Source organism: Taudactylus pleione, unplaced genomic scaffold (assembly GCF_031769625.1).
Source record: "Taudactylus pleione unplaced genomic scaffold, aTauple2 ptg000009l, whole genome shotgun sequence".
Taxonomy (NCBI): Eukaryota; Metazoa; Chordata; class Amphibia; order Anura; family Myobatrachidae; genus Taudactylus; species Taudactylus pleione.
The window spans coordinates 6,691,078-6,709,558 of NW_028284412.1; the positions used below are offsets into that span (position 1 = coordinate 6,691,078).

The window sequence follows — 18,481 nt, forward strand, 5'->3', positions numbered from 1 at the left end:
ATCTTGCCCTTAGGATTACTTGTGGCTCTTTACAGACTATGTGAAGGAGTGGGCATGTAAGCCTGTGAAGACTGGAGGCGGGATGTACTATGGGTAGAAATGCAGTCAAACCCCTGAAAATGCTGTTGTCGGGGGTTTCGCTGTATTTCTCATATGAACTAAGCTCTGGAATGTGATACATTCTGGAGCTTGGACCTGGTGGGTAATGCCATCTTTAGATGGCGTTACCCAATAGCAGCCTATGGGATTCTTCTGAGAGTGATCCAATCGGATCCCTCCCAGTGTCCCCTGCGGTGCCGCATACCATTCTGTGAATGCACAGAGGGACTGCTTGGCAAGAAACCCAGAAGTCCCTCTAGCATCTATGTATCGCAAAAGACAGCTCTTATCGGGAGAGCTGTCCTTTGCGATTTTAATCATATTTCTACGTACATACTGACGTTAATGTACCCGATAAGAGATGGGATGTATCGCCTCAAGGATGCGATGTTTAGTACATATTGCTCTGGGACACTGATGTTTACGTGAATGTCAGGAAACAGGAAATCGAATGGGTGCTAGTTATGAAAATTATGATGATGACTATAGACCTCAGCATCTGACTGCCTGTATGAATGTTAAATCCTCCAGCTGCCTAAATAAATATTTTTGAAGCTAAATGTTGCAGCTTATTACTTACACTGCCCTGATGCACATAGATACATACATACATATATACATAAACCAGGCACATATGTGAATGATGTGTCCTGCTGCCCGTAACCCAGGTGCACATACAACTGAGTCCTGGCATAATATGCAACCTATTAGGAGCATCTTGTGATTTTGCCAACTCATCAGGGCTCGCAAATTGCATCTTTCTTTTGGATAGTAAAGAAAATCCGAAATATAAAGCATGTCATTATTTTCTCAATTATATATTCAAATTAATTAATTAAAGGTTTACTGAACACAAAGAGTAAAGATGGAAACTGAGAAATGATGATGGTATGTCAGAACCAGATTAAGGTCCACATGGGCCTGGAGCTGAAGTTTATGAAGGGCCTATTGTGTGCTGCCGCAGGGGTTGAGTCCAATGCCGCAGGGGTGTGACTAGTGATGTGGGCGTGTAGTCTATATAAGGTGTGTGGTCTGTGCCATGGGATGTAGCTAGTACCATGGAGGACATATCTACCACCTACCTTCAACAATCTCAATCTTCCTTCCCTCTTCACTCATATGAAGCATGCACCACCTGTTATTTAATATAAAACTACAAATGAGTAGGAGAGGGTACCCGCAAATATTAGCTATCCTTCACGTGAATATGCAGGGGTGCCAGTTACCAAGCTCAGGAAGCGAATGCCATCTGAAGCTGGCTCTAGACCAGAGGTTCCCAAACTTTTTTGAATCACGGCACCCTAGAGTATCAGAATTGTTTTCATGGTACCCCTAAGCCAAAAGTTTCTCATTAAAAAATTCAGAAAAAATAAATAAATTAAGTACACTGGCCCTCATTCAGAGGCGGTCGCTAGGGCGCGATCGATCGTATCATAAAAGAGCGAGAAAATGCAAATCAAGCGCAAAATCGCAGCGCACATCGTAGGCGAGGAAACTCCCATCGCAATGAAAACACACCTCCTGAGTCTCGTAAAGGGGTGAGCGAGGACTACAGTCGCAGAAATTTGTCGGTCGCTGGCGCCAAGCTATGTGACCATCATGGTTTTTTGACAGAGTCAAGTTTCCACACCTGCACTTTCGATGGTTCTTCTGCATATTTCGATGCGGATGCAAGCAGCGTGCAATCGCTTTGTTTTTTTTTTGTCTATTCTTCTAATGTAAATTTTGCATGTGTTTTTTGATGTTTGGTTTAAGAAATCTGGCTATGGGCTTTATTATTTAAAAAAAAAAAACAAAGCATGCTGGGATGTGCAGTACCACAAACCTAAAAAAATATAAAAAAACATCTACAAAAACATGTATGTAGCAATTGAACCCAAAAAAGGGAATTATGATTATTAAATGTATTTTAAATGGTTTTGCAAACAAATGTAATATAAATATCACATACCGAGACCAACCAAATGTAATGTCCTTTTAAAAAGAAAAAAAGCCAATTAACGCAACCACTTTGCTAATATACATTGCAATGACAAACACCTGTTCATTTGTTAATTGACTCCAGACATCGGCAGAGGCAGAAACCATCGCCTGCAGTCGCAGTGCTTGAGGTAGACCATGGGCTCACTCAAGCACTACGAGAAGTAGCATCTTAAAGGCTGCGGTATGACGTGTGCGATGACCCGCTCAGTAATTTATGTACGCCTTGAAATCTCTCTTTTTACGACAGACACGCCTGCGTTCGCTGCGCCACGCCCCCGTTCGCATGCACCTTCCCCTGTTACCACCCACAAACAGTCAATCAGAGCTACGGCCAAGTAGTGACTGACGACAGACTCCATTTAGCTCACAAGAACTGGCTTGGACATGCGCAATGCTGACTACACGGATGCACACATGACAAAAAATCACTTGTTGTGATCGATCGTGCCCTAGCGACCGCCTCTGAATGAGGTCCATTGTGCTTACTTGTTATCCTTAGGTTCAGTTATGTGGTAGTAGACAGCTTTGTGCTTCTGTTTGTCCACATATTTACATTACATTGGCTATAAATAATTTGATTTTGTGCTAGACCACCAACCATAGGCACCCCTGCAAGTGTCCTGAGGCACCCCAGGGTGCCACGGCACACAGTTTGAGAACCACTGCTCTAGACATTGTAGCCTATAGGCTACAGTCCACAAATAGTAGTGGGAGAGGGATCTGTATGATCCCTCTCCACTCATGCATGCGCGGTCAGCAGACTGCACATGCGCAGGGATGGGCTCCTATCAAAACTCCTGTCCATCCATGTGATTCTTGATGCATACTGGCGGTACAATTTCTTAGTGCCGTGACAAGCAGCGATAAGAAATTATAATTATCGGGTCTAAAACCCAATATATATTAAATGGTCCCCATAGTGTATTATATCCACATGTATGTACATATAAATTATATACCACGTGTGAAATATGGGATAAAAACCCAAACCGTCCTCAATAATGATGAATGTGTTAGCACCCTCCTGTCATTGCTATAGCAACTCCAGATACCCCCAACTGCCTGTCATGTGAAGAGAAAATGAATGATGTACCAAACTGCCAAGAGAGGCAGTTAATATACACACACATACAATTTATATATCTATATCATATAATAATTCTCTGTGGTCTGTCCCATCTCCCACATGCATGCGCAGTGGGAGCTGCTCCCACTGCAAGGTGGACCAAACAGACCCTAGCCTAGCAAGAGAGTAGGAGGAGGACAAGGATTAGGGCTAACGGGAACATGGTAAGTATATGGGCGGCACCCTCTATCTATATTGCCGCCATATAATACAAACAACATCAAAGGGACCACCTTATAGTACAGAGAGCATCAGAGGGACTGCCAATACAGAGAACATCAGTGACCTCCATAGAATGCAGAGAACATTACAGTAACCACCATATAATACAGAAAAAACATCAGTGACTACCTTTCAATAAACCAAGTGACTGACATACAATACAAAAACCATTGCGGTAAGTGCCACGTGATACATAGAGTTCCCGCTAGGCTGTTTTAGCGGGGCGCGGTGCCCTGCTCTCCTCCTGGAGGGCAAAAAGCACCCTGCCCTCCAGTAGGAGTGCAAAAAGCGCCCTGCCCTCACAGCCTGCGGGTGCCATCTACACCCACGGGACGCAGTGTCCCGCGGGTGGAGAAATGTGCAGTGACCCGGTCACCGCCGGAGAATAGACGCCGGGCGCATGCGCCCGGCATCTATTCTCACTGTCTGCAGTGCTTGGGGGCTGCCCGGCGTATCCATAAGTGCATGCCCCCAAGTATGATGAAAAGGGGACGCATCTTATAGACACGCCCCCTTTCATGGCCACGCCCCTTTTGCGAAGGTTGCGCGCACAAGGTTGCCCTCTCTAGCTCCGGCGCCCTGCCTGCCGCCGGAGCTAGAGTGAACACTAATACAGACAACACCAATGACCACAATAAAATACAGAGGCATCACAGCCGCATAGCAGCAAGCTAATGGTGTGTGTGGATGTGCGCAGATATTATTGGTATATATATATACAGTCAGGTGCATAAATATTGAGACATTGACAGAATTTTCATATTTTGGCCTCTATTCACCACCACAATGGCTTTGAAATGAAACAAACAAGATGTGCTTTAACTGCAGACTTTCAGATTTAATTTGAGTGAAATCAGGTGAACGGTGTAGAAATTACAATGGTTTCTATATGTGCCTCCAACTTTTTAAGGGGCCAAAAGTAATGGGACAAACTAAACAATCCTAAATCTAACTTTCACTTTTTAATACTTTGTTGCAAATCCTTTGCAGGCAATTACAGCCTGAAGTCTGGAACGCATAGACATCACCAGACGCTGGGTTTCATCCTTGGTGATGCTCTGCCAGGCCTCTACTGGAAATGTCTTCAGTTTCTGCTTGTTCTTGGGGCATTTTCCCTTCAGTTTTGTCTTCATCAAGTGAAATGCATGCTCAATCGGATTCAGGTCAGGGGACTGACTTGGCCATTGCATAGCATTCCACTTTTTAGCCGTAAAAAACTCTTTGGTTGCTTTTGCAGTATGCTTCGGGTCATTGTCCATCTGCACTATGATACGCCGTCCAATGAGTTCTGAAGCATTTGACTGAATATGAGCATATAATATTGCCCGAAACACTTCAGAATTCATTCTGCTGCTTTTGTCAGCAGTCACATCATCAATAAATACAAGGGAACCAGTTCTATTGGCAGCCATACATGCCCACGCCATGACACTACCACCATCATGCTTCACTGATGAGGTGGTATGCTTTGGATCATGAGCAGTTTCTTTCCTTCTCCATACTCTTCTCTTCCCATCACTCTGGTACAAGTTGATCTTTGTCTCATCTGTCCATAGGATATTGTTCCAGAACTGTAATGGCTTTTTTTAGATGTTGTTTGGCAAACTCTAATCTGGTATTCCTGTTTTTGTGGCTCACCAATGGTATGCATCTTGTGGTGAACCCTCTATATTCACTCTTGTGAAGTCTTCTCTTGATTGTCGACTTTGACACATATACACCTACCTCCTGGAGAGTGTTCTTGATTTGGCCAACTGTTGTGAAGGGGTTTTTCTTCACCAGGGAAGTAATTCTTCTGTCATCCACCACAGTTGTTTTCTGTGGTCTTCCGGGTCTTTTGGTGTTGCTGAGCTCTCCGGTGTGTAATTTCTTTTTAAGAATGTTCCAAACAGTTGATTTGGCCACACCTAATGTTTTTGCTATCTCTCTGATGGGTTTGTTTTGATTTTTCAGCATAATGATGGCTTGCTTCACTGATAGTGACAGCTCTTTGGATCTCATATTGAGAGTCGACAGCAACTGATTCCAAATGCAAATGTCACACCTAGAATCAACTCCAGACCTTTTACCTGCTTAATTGATAATGAAATAACGAGGGAATAGCCCACACCTGTTCATGAAATAGCTTTTCAGTTGATAGTCCCATTACTTTTGGTCCCTTAAAAAGTGGGAGGCATATATAGAAACCGTTGTAATTCCTACACAGTTAACCTGATTTTGATGTATTTACCCTCAAATTAAATCTGAAAGTTTGCAGTTAAAGCACATCTTGTTTGTTTCATTTCAAAGCCATTGTGGTGGTGAATAGAGGCCAAAATATGAAAATTATGTCAATGTCCCAATATTTATGCACCTGACTGTATATATATATATATGTATATATATATATATATATATATATATACATCAACCAATCAAATTGAGGCAGCAGTCAAACACAGTATATATAGGAACTGCAGTAGTATAATTGGCAAATATATATACAGTATATATATATATATATATATACTGTGTATATACACTGCTCAAAAAAATACAGGGAACACTTAAACAACACAATGTAACTCCAAGTCATTCACACTTCTGTGAAATCAAACTGTCCACTTAGGAAGCAACATTGATTGACAATCAATTTCACATGCTGTTGTGCAAATGGAATAGACAACAGGTGGAAATTATAGGCAAATAGCAAGACACCCCCAATAAAGGAGTGGCTCTGCAGTTGGTGACCACAGACCACTTCTCAGTTCCTATGATTTTTGGCTGATGTTTTGGTCACTTTTGAATGCTGGCGGTGCTTTCACTCTAGTGGTAGCATGAGACGGAGTCTACAACCCACACAAGTGGCTCAGGTAGTGCAACTCATCCAGGATGGCACATCAATGGGAGCTGTGGCAAGAAGGTTTGCTGTGTCTGTCAGCGTAGTGTCCAGAGCATGGAGGCGCTACCAAGAGACAGGCCAGGAGACGTGGAGGAGGCTGTAAGCAACAACCCAGCAGCAGGACCGCTACCTCCGCCTTTGTGCAAGGAGGAACAGGAGGAGCACTGCCAGAGCCCTGCAAAATGACCTCCAGTAGGCCACAAATGTGCATGTGTCTGCTCAAATAGTCAGAAACAGACTCCATGATGGTGGTATGAGGGCCCGACGTCCACAGGTGGGGGTTGTGCTTACAGCCCAACACCGTGCAGGACGTTTGGCATTTGCCAGAGAACACCAAGATTGGCAAATTTGCCACTGGCACCCTGTGCTCTTCACAGATGAAAGCAGGTTTACACTGAGCACATGTGACAGATGTGACAGAGTCTGGAGACGTCAACGAGAATGTTCTGCTGCCTGCAACATCCTCCAGCATGACCGGTTTGGCAGTGGGTCAGTAATGGTGTGAGGTGGCATTTCTTTGGGGGGCTGCACAGCCCTTCATGTGCTCACTAGACGTAGCCTGACTTCCATTAGGTACTGAGATGAGATCCTCAGACCCCTTGTGAGACCATATGGTGTTGCAGTTGGCCCTGGGTTCCTCCTAAAGCAAGACAATGCTAGACCTCATGTGGCTCGAGTGTGTGAGCAGTTCCTGCAAGACTAAGGCATTGATGCTATGGACTGGCCCACCCGTTCCCCAGACCTGAATCCAATTGAGCACATCTAGGATGTCATGTTTCGCTCCATCCACCAACGCTACGTTGCACCACAGACTGTCCAGGAGTTGGCAGATGCTTTAGTCCAGGTCTGGGAGGAGATCCCTCAGGAGTCCATCCGCCACCTCATCAGGAGCATGCCCAGGTGTTGTAGGGAGGTCATACAGGCATGTGGAGGCCACACACACTACTGAGCCTCAGTTTGACTTGTTTTAAGCACATTACATCAAAGTTGGAGCAGCCTGTAGTGTGTTTTTCCACTTTAATTTTGAGTGTGGCTCCAAAACCAGACCTCCATGGGTTAATAAATTTGATTTCCAATGATAATTTTTGTGTGATTTTGTTGTCAGCACATTCAACTATGTAAAGAACAAAGTATTTAATAAGAATATTTAATTCATTCAGATCTAGGATGTGTTATTTTAGTCTTCCCTTTATTTTTTTGAGCAGTGTATATATATCAGTGCACAATTAATTTTTATTTTTTTTTTTTAGGTTAATAGGTAGTTTATGTATTATAGCAGTGAATCAAATTAAAGCTTATATGTTCTTACTATGGCTAGGTGCCAGTGGTCTCTGGCCACTTGCCTCAGACACCGTCAGTGATTAGGGAGTGCTGGTTCATGTCATCGCTAGAAGAATGTCTGATTCACATCACCGCCTACTTCCTCCTGGGCCCGTATCCCTTTAAAGCCATCATAATACATGCGCCGCGGTCAGTGTGTCAAGACTGACACACACTGACTGAGCCTGTGGTTGTGCTGTGAAGCACTGCCGAGGTAGAAAACAGAGCCGAGGTTCACGGCCTTCATTTTAGATGATTAACTGGCTGCAGCTACCCACCTGCCAGCACCCCTTCCCATCCGCCACCGGGACACATATAACAGGGGAGACATTGAAACTGCTCTGCCATTCCTATTTGTCACTCAGCCTGAATGGGCGGCCAGGGGTTGTTTGTAGTGACGGGCCAGCAGGTTCTAGTGGGCGGGGCTTCAGACGGCAGTCTGTTGTGCTGCCCAACTGCTGGGGACAGAAAAATAAATTTTCCTGTCTACAGCTGCACCGATCCTGTGGGCCTATTTTGATGGGGGGCCTGGAGCTGCCGCTCCATCCGCCCCATTGTTAATCCGGCCCTATGGTATGTGCTTACATTACAGTCAATCTGTACAGACGATTCACAAGACAATTTAAATGTCGAGTAGATTAATGCACAAATGCAAGTTGATGTTATTCACAAGCCGCTCCGTACTGATGATAGAAACTTGCTGAGCTGATCATTTTTGCCTTGTTACTAGAGATGTGCATTTCGGTCCTCCAGTAATCTGAATCCACCCAAATTTCGTGAATGCGGGTAAATCCGAGTCACGGTTCTAATCTCCTGAGGAGATCCGAGTAAATCACTGTCGTGGTTCTGATTTTTGCGGTTCAGAATTCAGATTTTAAATCCGAATTTCGGGTTTTGGATTGCATAAATTACATGATTATAGCTGTTTTTGAAACTTTTTATCTATTTTTTATTTAAAAAATCCAGATCCAAAACCAAAACACTTGAGGGTGGTTTGCAAAACCAAATCCAGATCCAAAACCTTGAAGGAGACACAGATCCAAAGCCAAAACCAAAACACAGGGGTTGGCGCACATCCCTAAATTTTTCTGTCTATAGCCTTGACTTATATTAAGGAACAGATTACTTTAGAGGTATGTGAAGAATTGCATTGAGCTACTCATCACTTACCTAGCTGAGGGTGAAAAATATTTTACCTACCCGTTATTTTTATTATTCCAATAGATATTGTATTAGGTTCACACCAGGTTTCTTGGCTAATGTACTGGACAGAAAATTTGCACCTGATAATCACACAGTTTTCAGATGAGCTTCCCCATAGCTTTCAACATATAACCCTTACATTGAATAGGACAACCTAAACATATATTTTCCCTTCTAGTGTCGTAAAAACATTAACTTCCAGTCAAATTCTCCTCTGAGATTACACAGATTTCTGGACTATCTGCCAAAGACCTCATTAAACTTCCTCCGCAGTACAGGGACCTCTGGGATGTTTGTGATGTTTGTGATGAAAACAATACAGAAATCCTTTGGTCAGATCTACTTCTTTCTGAACCAGATATGAACTTCTGGGAGAATGCCCAATGAGAATTTAAACTCATTTATTCTCATTCAGCATTTCACACATCTCCTCACATCTTGTTTATTGTTGAAAATAAGGACCCCCCTCTTTACAGACTTTAGGGACCTATATGTGGTTCCTCATTTTCACAGATAAACCAAACTAGCTTTGAATACAGATCTGCAGAGTCTGATCAATTTTGAAACAGCAAGTACACATTAAATTGGGGAAACGTGAATGTGAGCAGACAGAAATGTAGGTCCTCGGATATATACATAATGTCCCCAGAAGCATGAATCCTTGTAAAATCAAGGCTGTTGCTGATTGGATTACCTCTAAGAATAAAAAAGATGCTCATACATTTGTTATTTATACTAATTTCTATGTAAAATATTCCAGTGCCTTCTTGGCGTTCTTAATTTTTTTCCCCACCTTTTTGAAAATTGAATTTTTTATAGCGCCTGGACTATATTGTAGATTTGTAATATAATATCGCTCTGGATCAACTGGATCAAGAAATGGTAAGAGTGATGCCTTATTATGAACTGCCCAAAGCAGATAATTTGAAAAGTATAATTCTACATGGAAATAACTCATTACTGCTTACTGGCACATTATTGTAACTTCTCACACTCATTAATGATGGAAAGAAGATTTATTAGTTTCTCAATCTTATCTCAAACAATGTTTATCTAATGTTTAACTTTTCTTTTGGTGGTCAAAATTTAGTATGGATGTCCAGAAACATAGGCCCTCATTCAGAGCCGTACGCTCTGAGCAGAGCGCACGCTCTGAATGAGGGCCGCCCTCCATAAAAATGGAGCGTCCTCCTGGACGTTCGTATAGCTGTGGGTCACCGCCCACAGCCTATACGAGCGTGCAGTTTGATGGCCGCGATGGTCTTGACCATCGCGACCATCGAAACTGCGAGCCGGAGCCTGCGGTTGAGGTTTTCAACCGCAAGCCCCGGAGTGATTTTATCAGAGCCAAAATCACTCCCACTGACATCACACTAGTGATGTCAGTGGGCCGGCTTCTGACGGGAGGCGTTCCCGTGGGAACGCCCCCGTCAGGGAGGCACGCCCCCGGCACGCCCACCAAAGGGGGCGTGCTGTCAATCAACATCGACAGCACGCCCCCTTTGATCAGACACAACGAGCGAAGGACTTTCCTTAGCTCGTCGCGTCTGGCGCATGCGCACGACGGAGCTCCCTCCATCGTGCGCATGCTCAGTGCAGAACATCGACCCACTTGCGAGCAGACAGCCGCTCGCGAGTGGGTCTGAATCAGGGCCATAGTTCTTTGTGGTTTACTTGTGTCTGAAATAAAACGTCACAATCCTCTTCTCTGGGCTTGACCCCAAAACTCCCCATTCTTTTTCATCCCTTGGTTAAATTTTTATAGATTTCTGGTTTATTTGTTTCCTTTAAAAGAACGATGGCCATCTTAATTGTTTTGGACCACCTTAAAAATATCTGATCTTTTTTCAACAAAAAGAGAACCCAATGTAGATCTAAATATTTCACTGATAATTCTAGCAAATCCCATATTACATGGCATACTTGACAATGTGGTTTCAGATGTAGTGGAACAGTTTACCTGTAAATTTTAGTAAGTTGTTGTCATGGACTAGGTATAGACATAATTTATTTTCTATTCGTTGCCCTCAATCTCATGGACAAATGTATCCAAAGCTAAGTTTGCATATAATCATTTAGACCATATAATAATTTAGCTTCTCAAAGTCGTTTTTTATGCTAACACTGGTCTTCACTCCAGGTTTTTATCTCTGACCATCAAAATTAATCTTATATTCAAGTGGACATAATTTTTGAAAATTTGCTTGACACCTTACTACATTTTAAGCAAGCTGCTGATAGAGGTTCTAGAGCAGTCCCCACAAATACCATTTCCAATCTATGCTCAAATGAACCCAGCTCCCATCTGTATTTTCGCCTGATACTATGAGGTTTGATGATGCTAATTGTTGGATAATTCCTTTTGAATAAGTTAACAGTCAGTTTGAGGGTCATTTTCATTTTTGCTAAAATATATTTGGATTTTTCCCAGTCACAGATAGAGGAACGCCCAATGCCATGGTGCTTCAAAGGTTTCCTCTCAGTGGGATTGTAAAGGATTCTATTTTTCCCATCCTCAATGCCAATGGGACATAGTACCTTATAAATCTAAACAATCATGTATCAGTTCCTCTATCCTGTTGTCCACCTTACCAGATATACTGGACCATTACTGGACCATTATCATATACTGCACAAACCATTACATACCTCAGAGTATACTTCCTCCCAGCCATACATTCCTTATCCTAAACTTATCCACCCCTTGTGTCGCTATTTTTGACCTGTTTGGTGTCTTTGTTTATAAAAAATTATGCCCACAATTTAAAAGCTTTTCTCTGCAGGGGCAGAGAAAACACTCAGCCTTCCCTCACTGTCCTTTGATCATCATGCCACCCCCCTCCCACACACACATACACTTCTCCTTAATGTATTTCTCTTGATTGCCCCATTTTCAGCCTTTATAATTAAGAAAGAATATACTCGGCACTTCAATTACTTCCTTCTGGGCTCAGAAGGGCCACAGTGGGCTACACTGTTTAGCATTCTATTTGTGAATGACTAACCTGGACTCTGAGTGGGTTCATCCAGTGCTGAAGATTTCTTTCTGTCACATTAAATGGCATTATGACCACTTCCTTCTTTTTGTCATCCTGACAAGTGACGTTGCATTCAGCTCCTTTTTAAATAGAAAGAGAAAACACGTAACAATCGATCTTTTCTCATAGACTGCATTTTGTATTTTACATGCTTGTTGGGTTTAGGAGGATAACATTCATGATTTCTATACAGTTTCATCAGGGCCTTAACTAGGGTAGTTAAGACCAATGCCATGGCACAGGGCACCGCAGGGCAGGGGGCGCTGTTTGGGCCTGTCAATTTTCCTGTTTAATACCACTCTTACTTGTAGCTTCCTCTTCTATTATCCCCAGCATTTCCTGGCCTCCCCTATCTCTTTCCTAGCCCTTCCCCATGAGGCCATGGCCCTTTTTCAGGTGCACTATCTTATGTCCCTATAAAAATGGGGGGGGGCTATGCTCTCTCCGGCACAGGACAGCAAAAAGTGTAGTTACGGCTCTAGATTTCATGTTCCACAATAAGAGGGGTCCATAACAATTTTCAACCCGTAACCCAGAATTGAGAGTCAACTTCAAAACTCGGGGGTCAGTTTTGAACTAGTGATATGATAGGTTTACTTTATTTAGTATATGTTTGCCTACAAGTTATGTAGATTATTATCACTAATGACATATGCACATTGTGAATTAGGAACTAGTACAAAACTATTGTATACACCATATACTAATAATTACTTTCTCATTTTGCAATAAGGAGTAGTTTTACAAAAGAGGATTATGAAAATCCACCATAAATGCCATAGAGAACCATATTTGGGTCATGACCTGTAAGGTTAGATTCCCTGATATATGATAAATACAATAACTGTGTTATTATGAAAAATAAACAATCCAGCTTTATCAATAGATGCTGCATTAATGGACAGACTCCATTGCTATGGCACGTCACTTTATTACTGCAAGCTCAGGTCATCCAAGTTTCAACTACTACCCTCTAGAGAGACATAGTATTGGATTTCCGAGGCATGGATTTAGAACTATCAAATAATCATGGTTAGAGAACTAGCTGTACTTCGAAGCACATAAAGTCTGTTACCTGGCAAAACCTCGTCCCTGCTATGTAGTTTAATTTACACAGGAGTTGATACACAATACTTTCAAGCAAACTGCAAAATGTTTGAAGCAAAATTTGGTTTAAAGTTATACAGTATCTCTGAAAAATAAAACTTTTAGCAAGCATTAACGATTTCATTATAGTTACATTTGCTGCAGAAAATGTTTACGACTAAATAAAATGAACATAAAAGGATATATAATTAATATGCCTATGATTAGTAATCAGATGTGGTAGTGTTAGGACTAAGAGCTGTATTCAATTAAAGGTGAAAAGCCGCAATCGGCGAAAAACATTTGCCGAAAAACAGGCGATGAAGTTTCTCCACCCAAAGGCAGGAGAAAACATGTGCACAATCCCTATTTTTGCCTAAACATGTGGGGACTTGGGGCCCGATTCAGACCCGCTCGCTAGGAAGCGTTCGCACTCAGCCAGATGATTTTTGCATTGTAGGGTGAAAAAATATTTAAACAACACCTAAGTGCATCTAGGTGAAGCAGCCACAAGTGGAAACTAGTGGGTACCTTAAACCCCTAATTGTACATCTTTTCTCCACATTTTGAAAATTTCCTGTCACACTGTTCCACGAGGGATCAGGAAAGAAAGTAACTAAATTTTCTTTTATTTCATGGTGATAGCGCCATCCAGTAGTCACAAACATTTTACATTTTGTCATGATTTTTGCATTGTGCACATGCGTACGCATCGCAGTGCACGTGAAATAACCAGTGCGAGCGATCGGGAAGCGTACTTTCACCGAGCATAAACTGCTCTGTACATTGAGTTACAGGAGAAGCCATTTGTGAGTGGTGACATGGGCAGGCTACTAGAAACGGGGGAGTGGAGGTGCAAACCCAGGCGTGCCTGAGCATCTAATGCCGTTTCAGAGGTGTGCATAATTAACAGGCAGCGTCATGGTATTTCACACTGAAGTGCTCGCAGTGCTTGCGGTAGGGTATAGTCAACCACAAGCGTTGCGTTCACTTCCAATGGTACTCGATGTACCGATGGTTGCGAACACATCCTGGAGATGATGTGCACAAGTGGGCATTTTAAGACAGGCTGGTGGGCATCTGCATACACAGAGCGATCGCATGCCAAGATATAGTGGGCGTGCTAATGTCTGGCCGTGCGGTCGCCTGCCATGCTGGGCGTGTGCCAGATTTACATATGCTGGGTGTGTGCGAATGCATCTAGCGAGCAGGTCTGAATCGAGCCCTTGGTCCAGAACCCTTTGGACACCCCCCCTTAATGACTAATTAGGCAAAACAAAATAAAAAATTATCTAAATTCACCCTAAAAAACGCATGTAATTTTTTGGACAAAAAAAAGAAAAAGTATTTAAAAATGGGTATAAAGTACTGGGTTTGATATTTTGGGGTGCTGTATGGATGGGAAAGGGTTTTTAGGATTGCAGGTGGCTGCAGCAGGTGTTTTTTTTATAATGCATTTTATAGACACAAATATATACTAGTATCCATTTAAATTAACCCCAAATTTAACTACAACAATAATTTTTCACAAAAGAAAAATATTTATCCACACTTATGCAAATATGCAAATAACAGCCCTTTTGACTCAATTTAAGAGGCTAAAATACTTTTATTAGGTTTATTAATACACTTCTATATTGATTTCCAGGGTCAGTTAGGCTTTTCATGGGGTACAGACTGATTTCCCCAAATTAAGCAGTCCTTCTCGCTAGTTTCACCATTCGCACCTCTGCGTTTTTGCCTGTTTTGGAATTGAATAGGGTGAAAAGTGGGAACGCACATTGTGAAAGTGTGCAAACAGGTGAATGGGGCAAAAAGATTGCAGCGGTGAAAACATTTAGCTGGCCGCGACTTTTCGCCTCTAATTGAATCCGGTCCTAAATTGGAAATGTTATTACAGAAAGCGACTCTAAAGTAACTCTATAGAAATAATCATTTTGTATTTTCTTCCAGAACATGCGCTAACACATTTTGGTGTTTGGTGGCCTTTGGAGTTGCAAATGTCGCATACAGCAACACCAAATACTTGCTGCTCCCACACAGTCACACCCCCAAAGTGTGCTGTAATAAATTCTAACACCAACTCAGGCTGCAGCCACAATTATTAATTAAAACTACTGTTGCTAATCAGCTTCACCACATGTTGCAGCCACACATCATAACAGAAGCCAAACCTACCACAGGTTTTAACCACACACCCCGCCACCACCACATGTCACCACCACGGGTTTCTGATAAACAACAATTCCACAACATCCCCACACCATGGCATACTACAGCTACAAACCAAAATAGTCATTTAGTATTACTACCTACAGTGAAGTTAAGTCTCTTTAGGGAGTGTGACACCTACAGGGCCTGGAGGTGAGGGGTGGGAGCGTGCTAGCAATGCTTGGTCAACCTCCCAAGCTCACCAATCTTATATTATGAGCAGGCTTGAGACTAACACCAAACCTGGACATTTCTGATTATGCTTCTCTGGGCTTCTCTGACCATGATTCTCTGGGCTTCTCTGACCATGATTCTCTGGGCTTCTCTGACCATGCTTCTCTGGGCGTCTCTGACCATGACTCTCTGGGCTTCTCTGATCATGATTCTCTGGGCTTCTCTGACCATGTTTCTCTGGGCTTCTCTGACCATGCTTCTCTGGGCTTCTCTGACCATGCTTCTCTGGGCTTCTCTAACCATGCTTCTCTGGGCTTCTCTGACCATGCTTCTCTGGGTTTCTCTAACCATGCTCAGAACAGCAGAGTAATGGCCTCTGGAGGTTCCAGGTCCTCCCCAACATTTTACTAGTAGGCCCAGCTATGATACCTCAGACTGACTACTACTATTCTTGACTTTGAATATCTTAAATAGTTAACAAAATGTATTAGCTTATGTATATTTTAAGCAAATTTAGTATTTTGTAGAACAGGTGAAGATGTAAGAAAGTCTGTTCAATGTGTTCCTACATATAGGGCGGTTATTACACACAAGTCAATTTAATTACAGAATATGCTGGAGAAAGATCCTTAGAAATATGGCATAATCCAAATAAGAAATCTAAGAATTTCACATTACCACAGCATATCATCACTTTCATATTGATTATTCTAATATTTGTCAAAAACATACCTTATAAAATGGTTATGTTAGTGGTGTTTGCAATTAGCTGCCACCACTATAAGAAATCTACACATAAAAGTTGGCTTTCTATCATTTGAAAAGGTAGTCCTGATAGGGAATGTGCAACCTACAGTGAGATCACTGCTCTAGGCAGAAACTACAGGCTCACTGCATTGTGAGCAGGATAAAAACTGTTGATGAATGCTGCCACCATGATGCTCCTTTAGGGAAGCATCTACCTGTACCTAGATGGTCACCGTTTTGGTCTTCTGCACATGCACAGTGTCATCTTGTCACTGTAAGAGTGCCACAGTGGAAGATAGACATGTTCCACACAGCTCCAGAAAGACCCTGCAATATATCCTGTTTAGAGACCACAAAAGGCCTAACCAGTTGCTTGTATATGCACTGCTACCAACATACAATTACTGGTTGATGGTGATCTGTATGTTCTGCTCCATCCAGTACATAGAGTGTATGTAACTGTGAGTACAGATTTACTAACATACTACTGCACAATAATCCAAACTCCTTGTTAAATTCCGAGCTGTGTAATACATGTGGTGAATCTGCTGGTGTATACTATTTACTCAGATTATTACTGCCAAATATCACACACAGATCAACAGGTTATGGAGCCAGGCACTTAAACCACATTCACCTAAATGCCAAACACACAAGCAGCAAGCACCCAGATACCATAGACACGTGTCAGTGAAAAGAATTAACACAGAGTGACCAGCACAGAGTGTATCAGCAGATTGTTCAGTGCAGAGTGTCACAAAAGCTAATCAGTGAAGTAGCATAACTATGTCAGTACCCAACATGTACATAGAAGCTACATCCATGATGAGATTCAATAAATTGAAAGTTGCAGAGAATTACACTACATGAAAATTTGGAATGGAGATGCAATTAAAACGTGAAAGGTTATGGAAAGTTACAGTTGATCCAGGTGACAGTCCAGGCCCAGATGAAATAAAAAGCCATGGGAACAATAGTTGAACAACACGTGTATTCTATCAAGCATGGAAAAATGTTTAAGTTTTGAACAATATGTGTATTTTATTAAACATGGAAAAATGACAGCTAAAGACACGTGGACAATACTGCAGGCAGCATATGAGGATTGAGGTCTGATGAGAAGATTTAATCTGAGGCATGTGACTTTATAGACAAAATCATGTCCATATCACAGCAGTTAACCTCTGTAGGAGTCCAAGTAGATGTCGGTGAGATTGCTATGACAATACTACATAACTTAATGCCTGAATTTGACTTTCTAGTAGTAGTGTTAGCAGCTAACACAGCCAAGCTAATAAAAGAAACAGTCAGGACAAAACTGGTACAGTTCCAGAAACGTGTGCTAGTTGAGTTAAATGCTGAGAATACCGCATTACACACTGAAAGTAAAAGGTCCAGAAAATTCAAATACAAATGTTACTTATGCCATAACATTGGACACAAAGCAGCTGAATGTAAATTGAAAAATGTGAATGTTACACAAGGTACAGATGTGTCCACATAGATCTAGCCTCCTTGTGCATTAAACAGCCCTTCTAGTAATGCCATGCTGTGTCATCACTCGGTATCACCAAGCATCTTTTTGTGCAACTTTTTCCCTTCAAATACGTCTTATTCACAAAGCGATGCGAAAAGGACGAACAAGCAGCTTCTCCTAATTTAAATGATATGCTGCATGCCTATTTTCCTTGTGGTACTGCGGGTGTATTCCGCATGTGAAATGCTACATTACAGTGTCACAGCTGCTCATCCTGTAATGTAGCATTTCACAAGCAGAGGCACCTGCAGTTGTACACAGAATATAGCCAAGCCGAATATAATTTTAATCAGGTTGTGCATCTTATTCACATCGCTGTGCGAATAAGACACATTGAAAGGGAAAAAGTCACATGAAATGACGCTTGGCGAATACCGAGTCATACGGCGCTTACGCATTATGTGTAACGTGACTTGTAGCGCAAGGAGGATAGATGTATGTGGACACATCTGTAAGAAAAACAAAAGTAAAGACGAGTCAACATAGAGTGTCACAGACAGATGCAGAGAAGATTGTTGGTATACTGACTCAGGTGCTACTAGACATTTCAGCTGCAATGAGGAGTGGTTTATTACACAGAACATATGTGATCCTATAATAAATAGAGGAATTGGAATTTAAGTGATTACAGCTACAAAAGTCAGGTAAGTTACCAAACCAGATATGGGGACAAACCTCATATTTACCAGATATGGGGACAAGCCTCATAAGTATCCTAGAGCACAGAGCTTACAGAGTCCATGGACCTGGTGCTGTTAATTATATGTCCTTGACAACAGTGTTATGTGATGATGACATTTGACTCACAGTCCCTTCACAGAAGGTTAGGTAGGTCACCTTGGATATAGCAATGT

The 18,481-nt window shown here is 42.1% G+C and overlaps 1 protein-coding gene across 2 annotated transcripts in view; it reads right to left on the reverse strand.

Moving 5' to 3' along the window:
* The window catches only part of PAPPA (pappalysin 1), a 475,476-nt gene that overhangs the window by 57,344 nt on the left and 399,651 nt on the right, over positions 1 to 18,481 (reverse strand). For both annotated transcript variants that reach the window (XM_088466086.1, XM_088466022.1), the window contains exon 19: positions 11,840 to 11,952. In XM_088466086.1, coding sequence (XP_088322212.1) covers positions 11,840 to 11,952 — 113 coding nt within the window. The remainder of the gene's footprint in view (positions 1 to 11,839; positions 11,953 to 18,481) is intronic.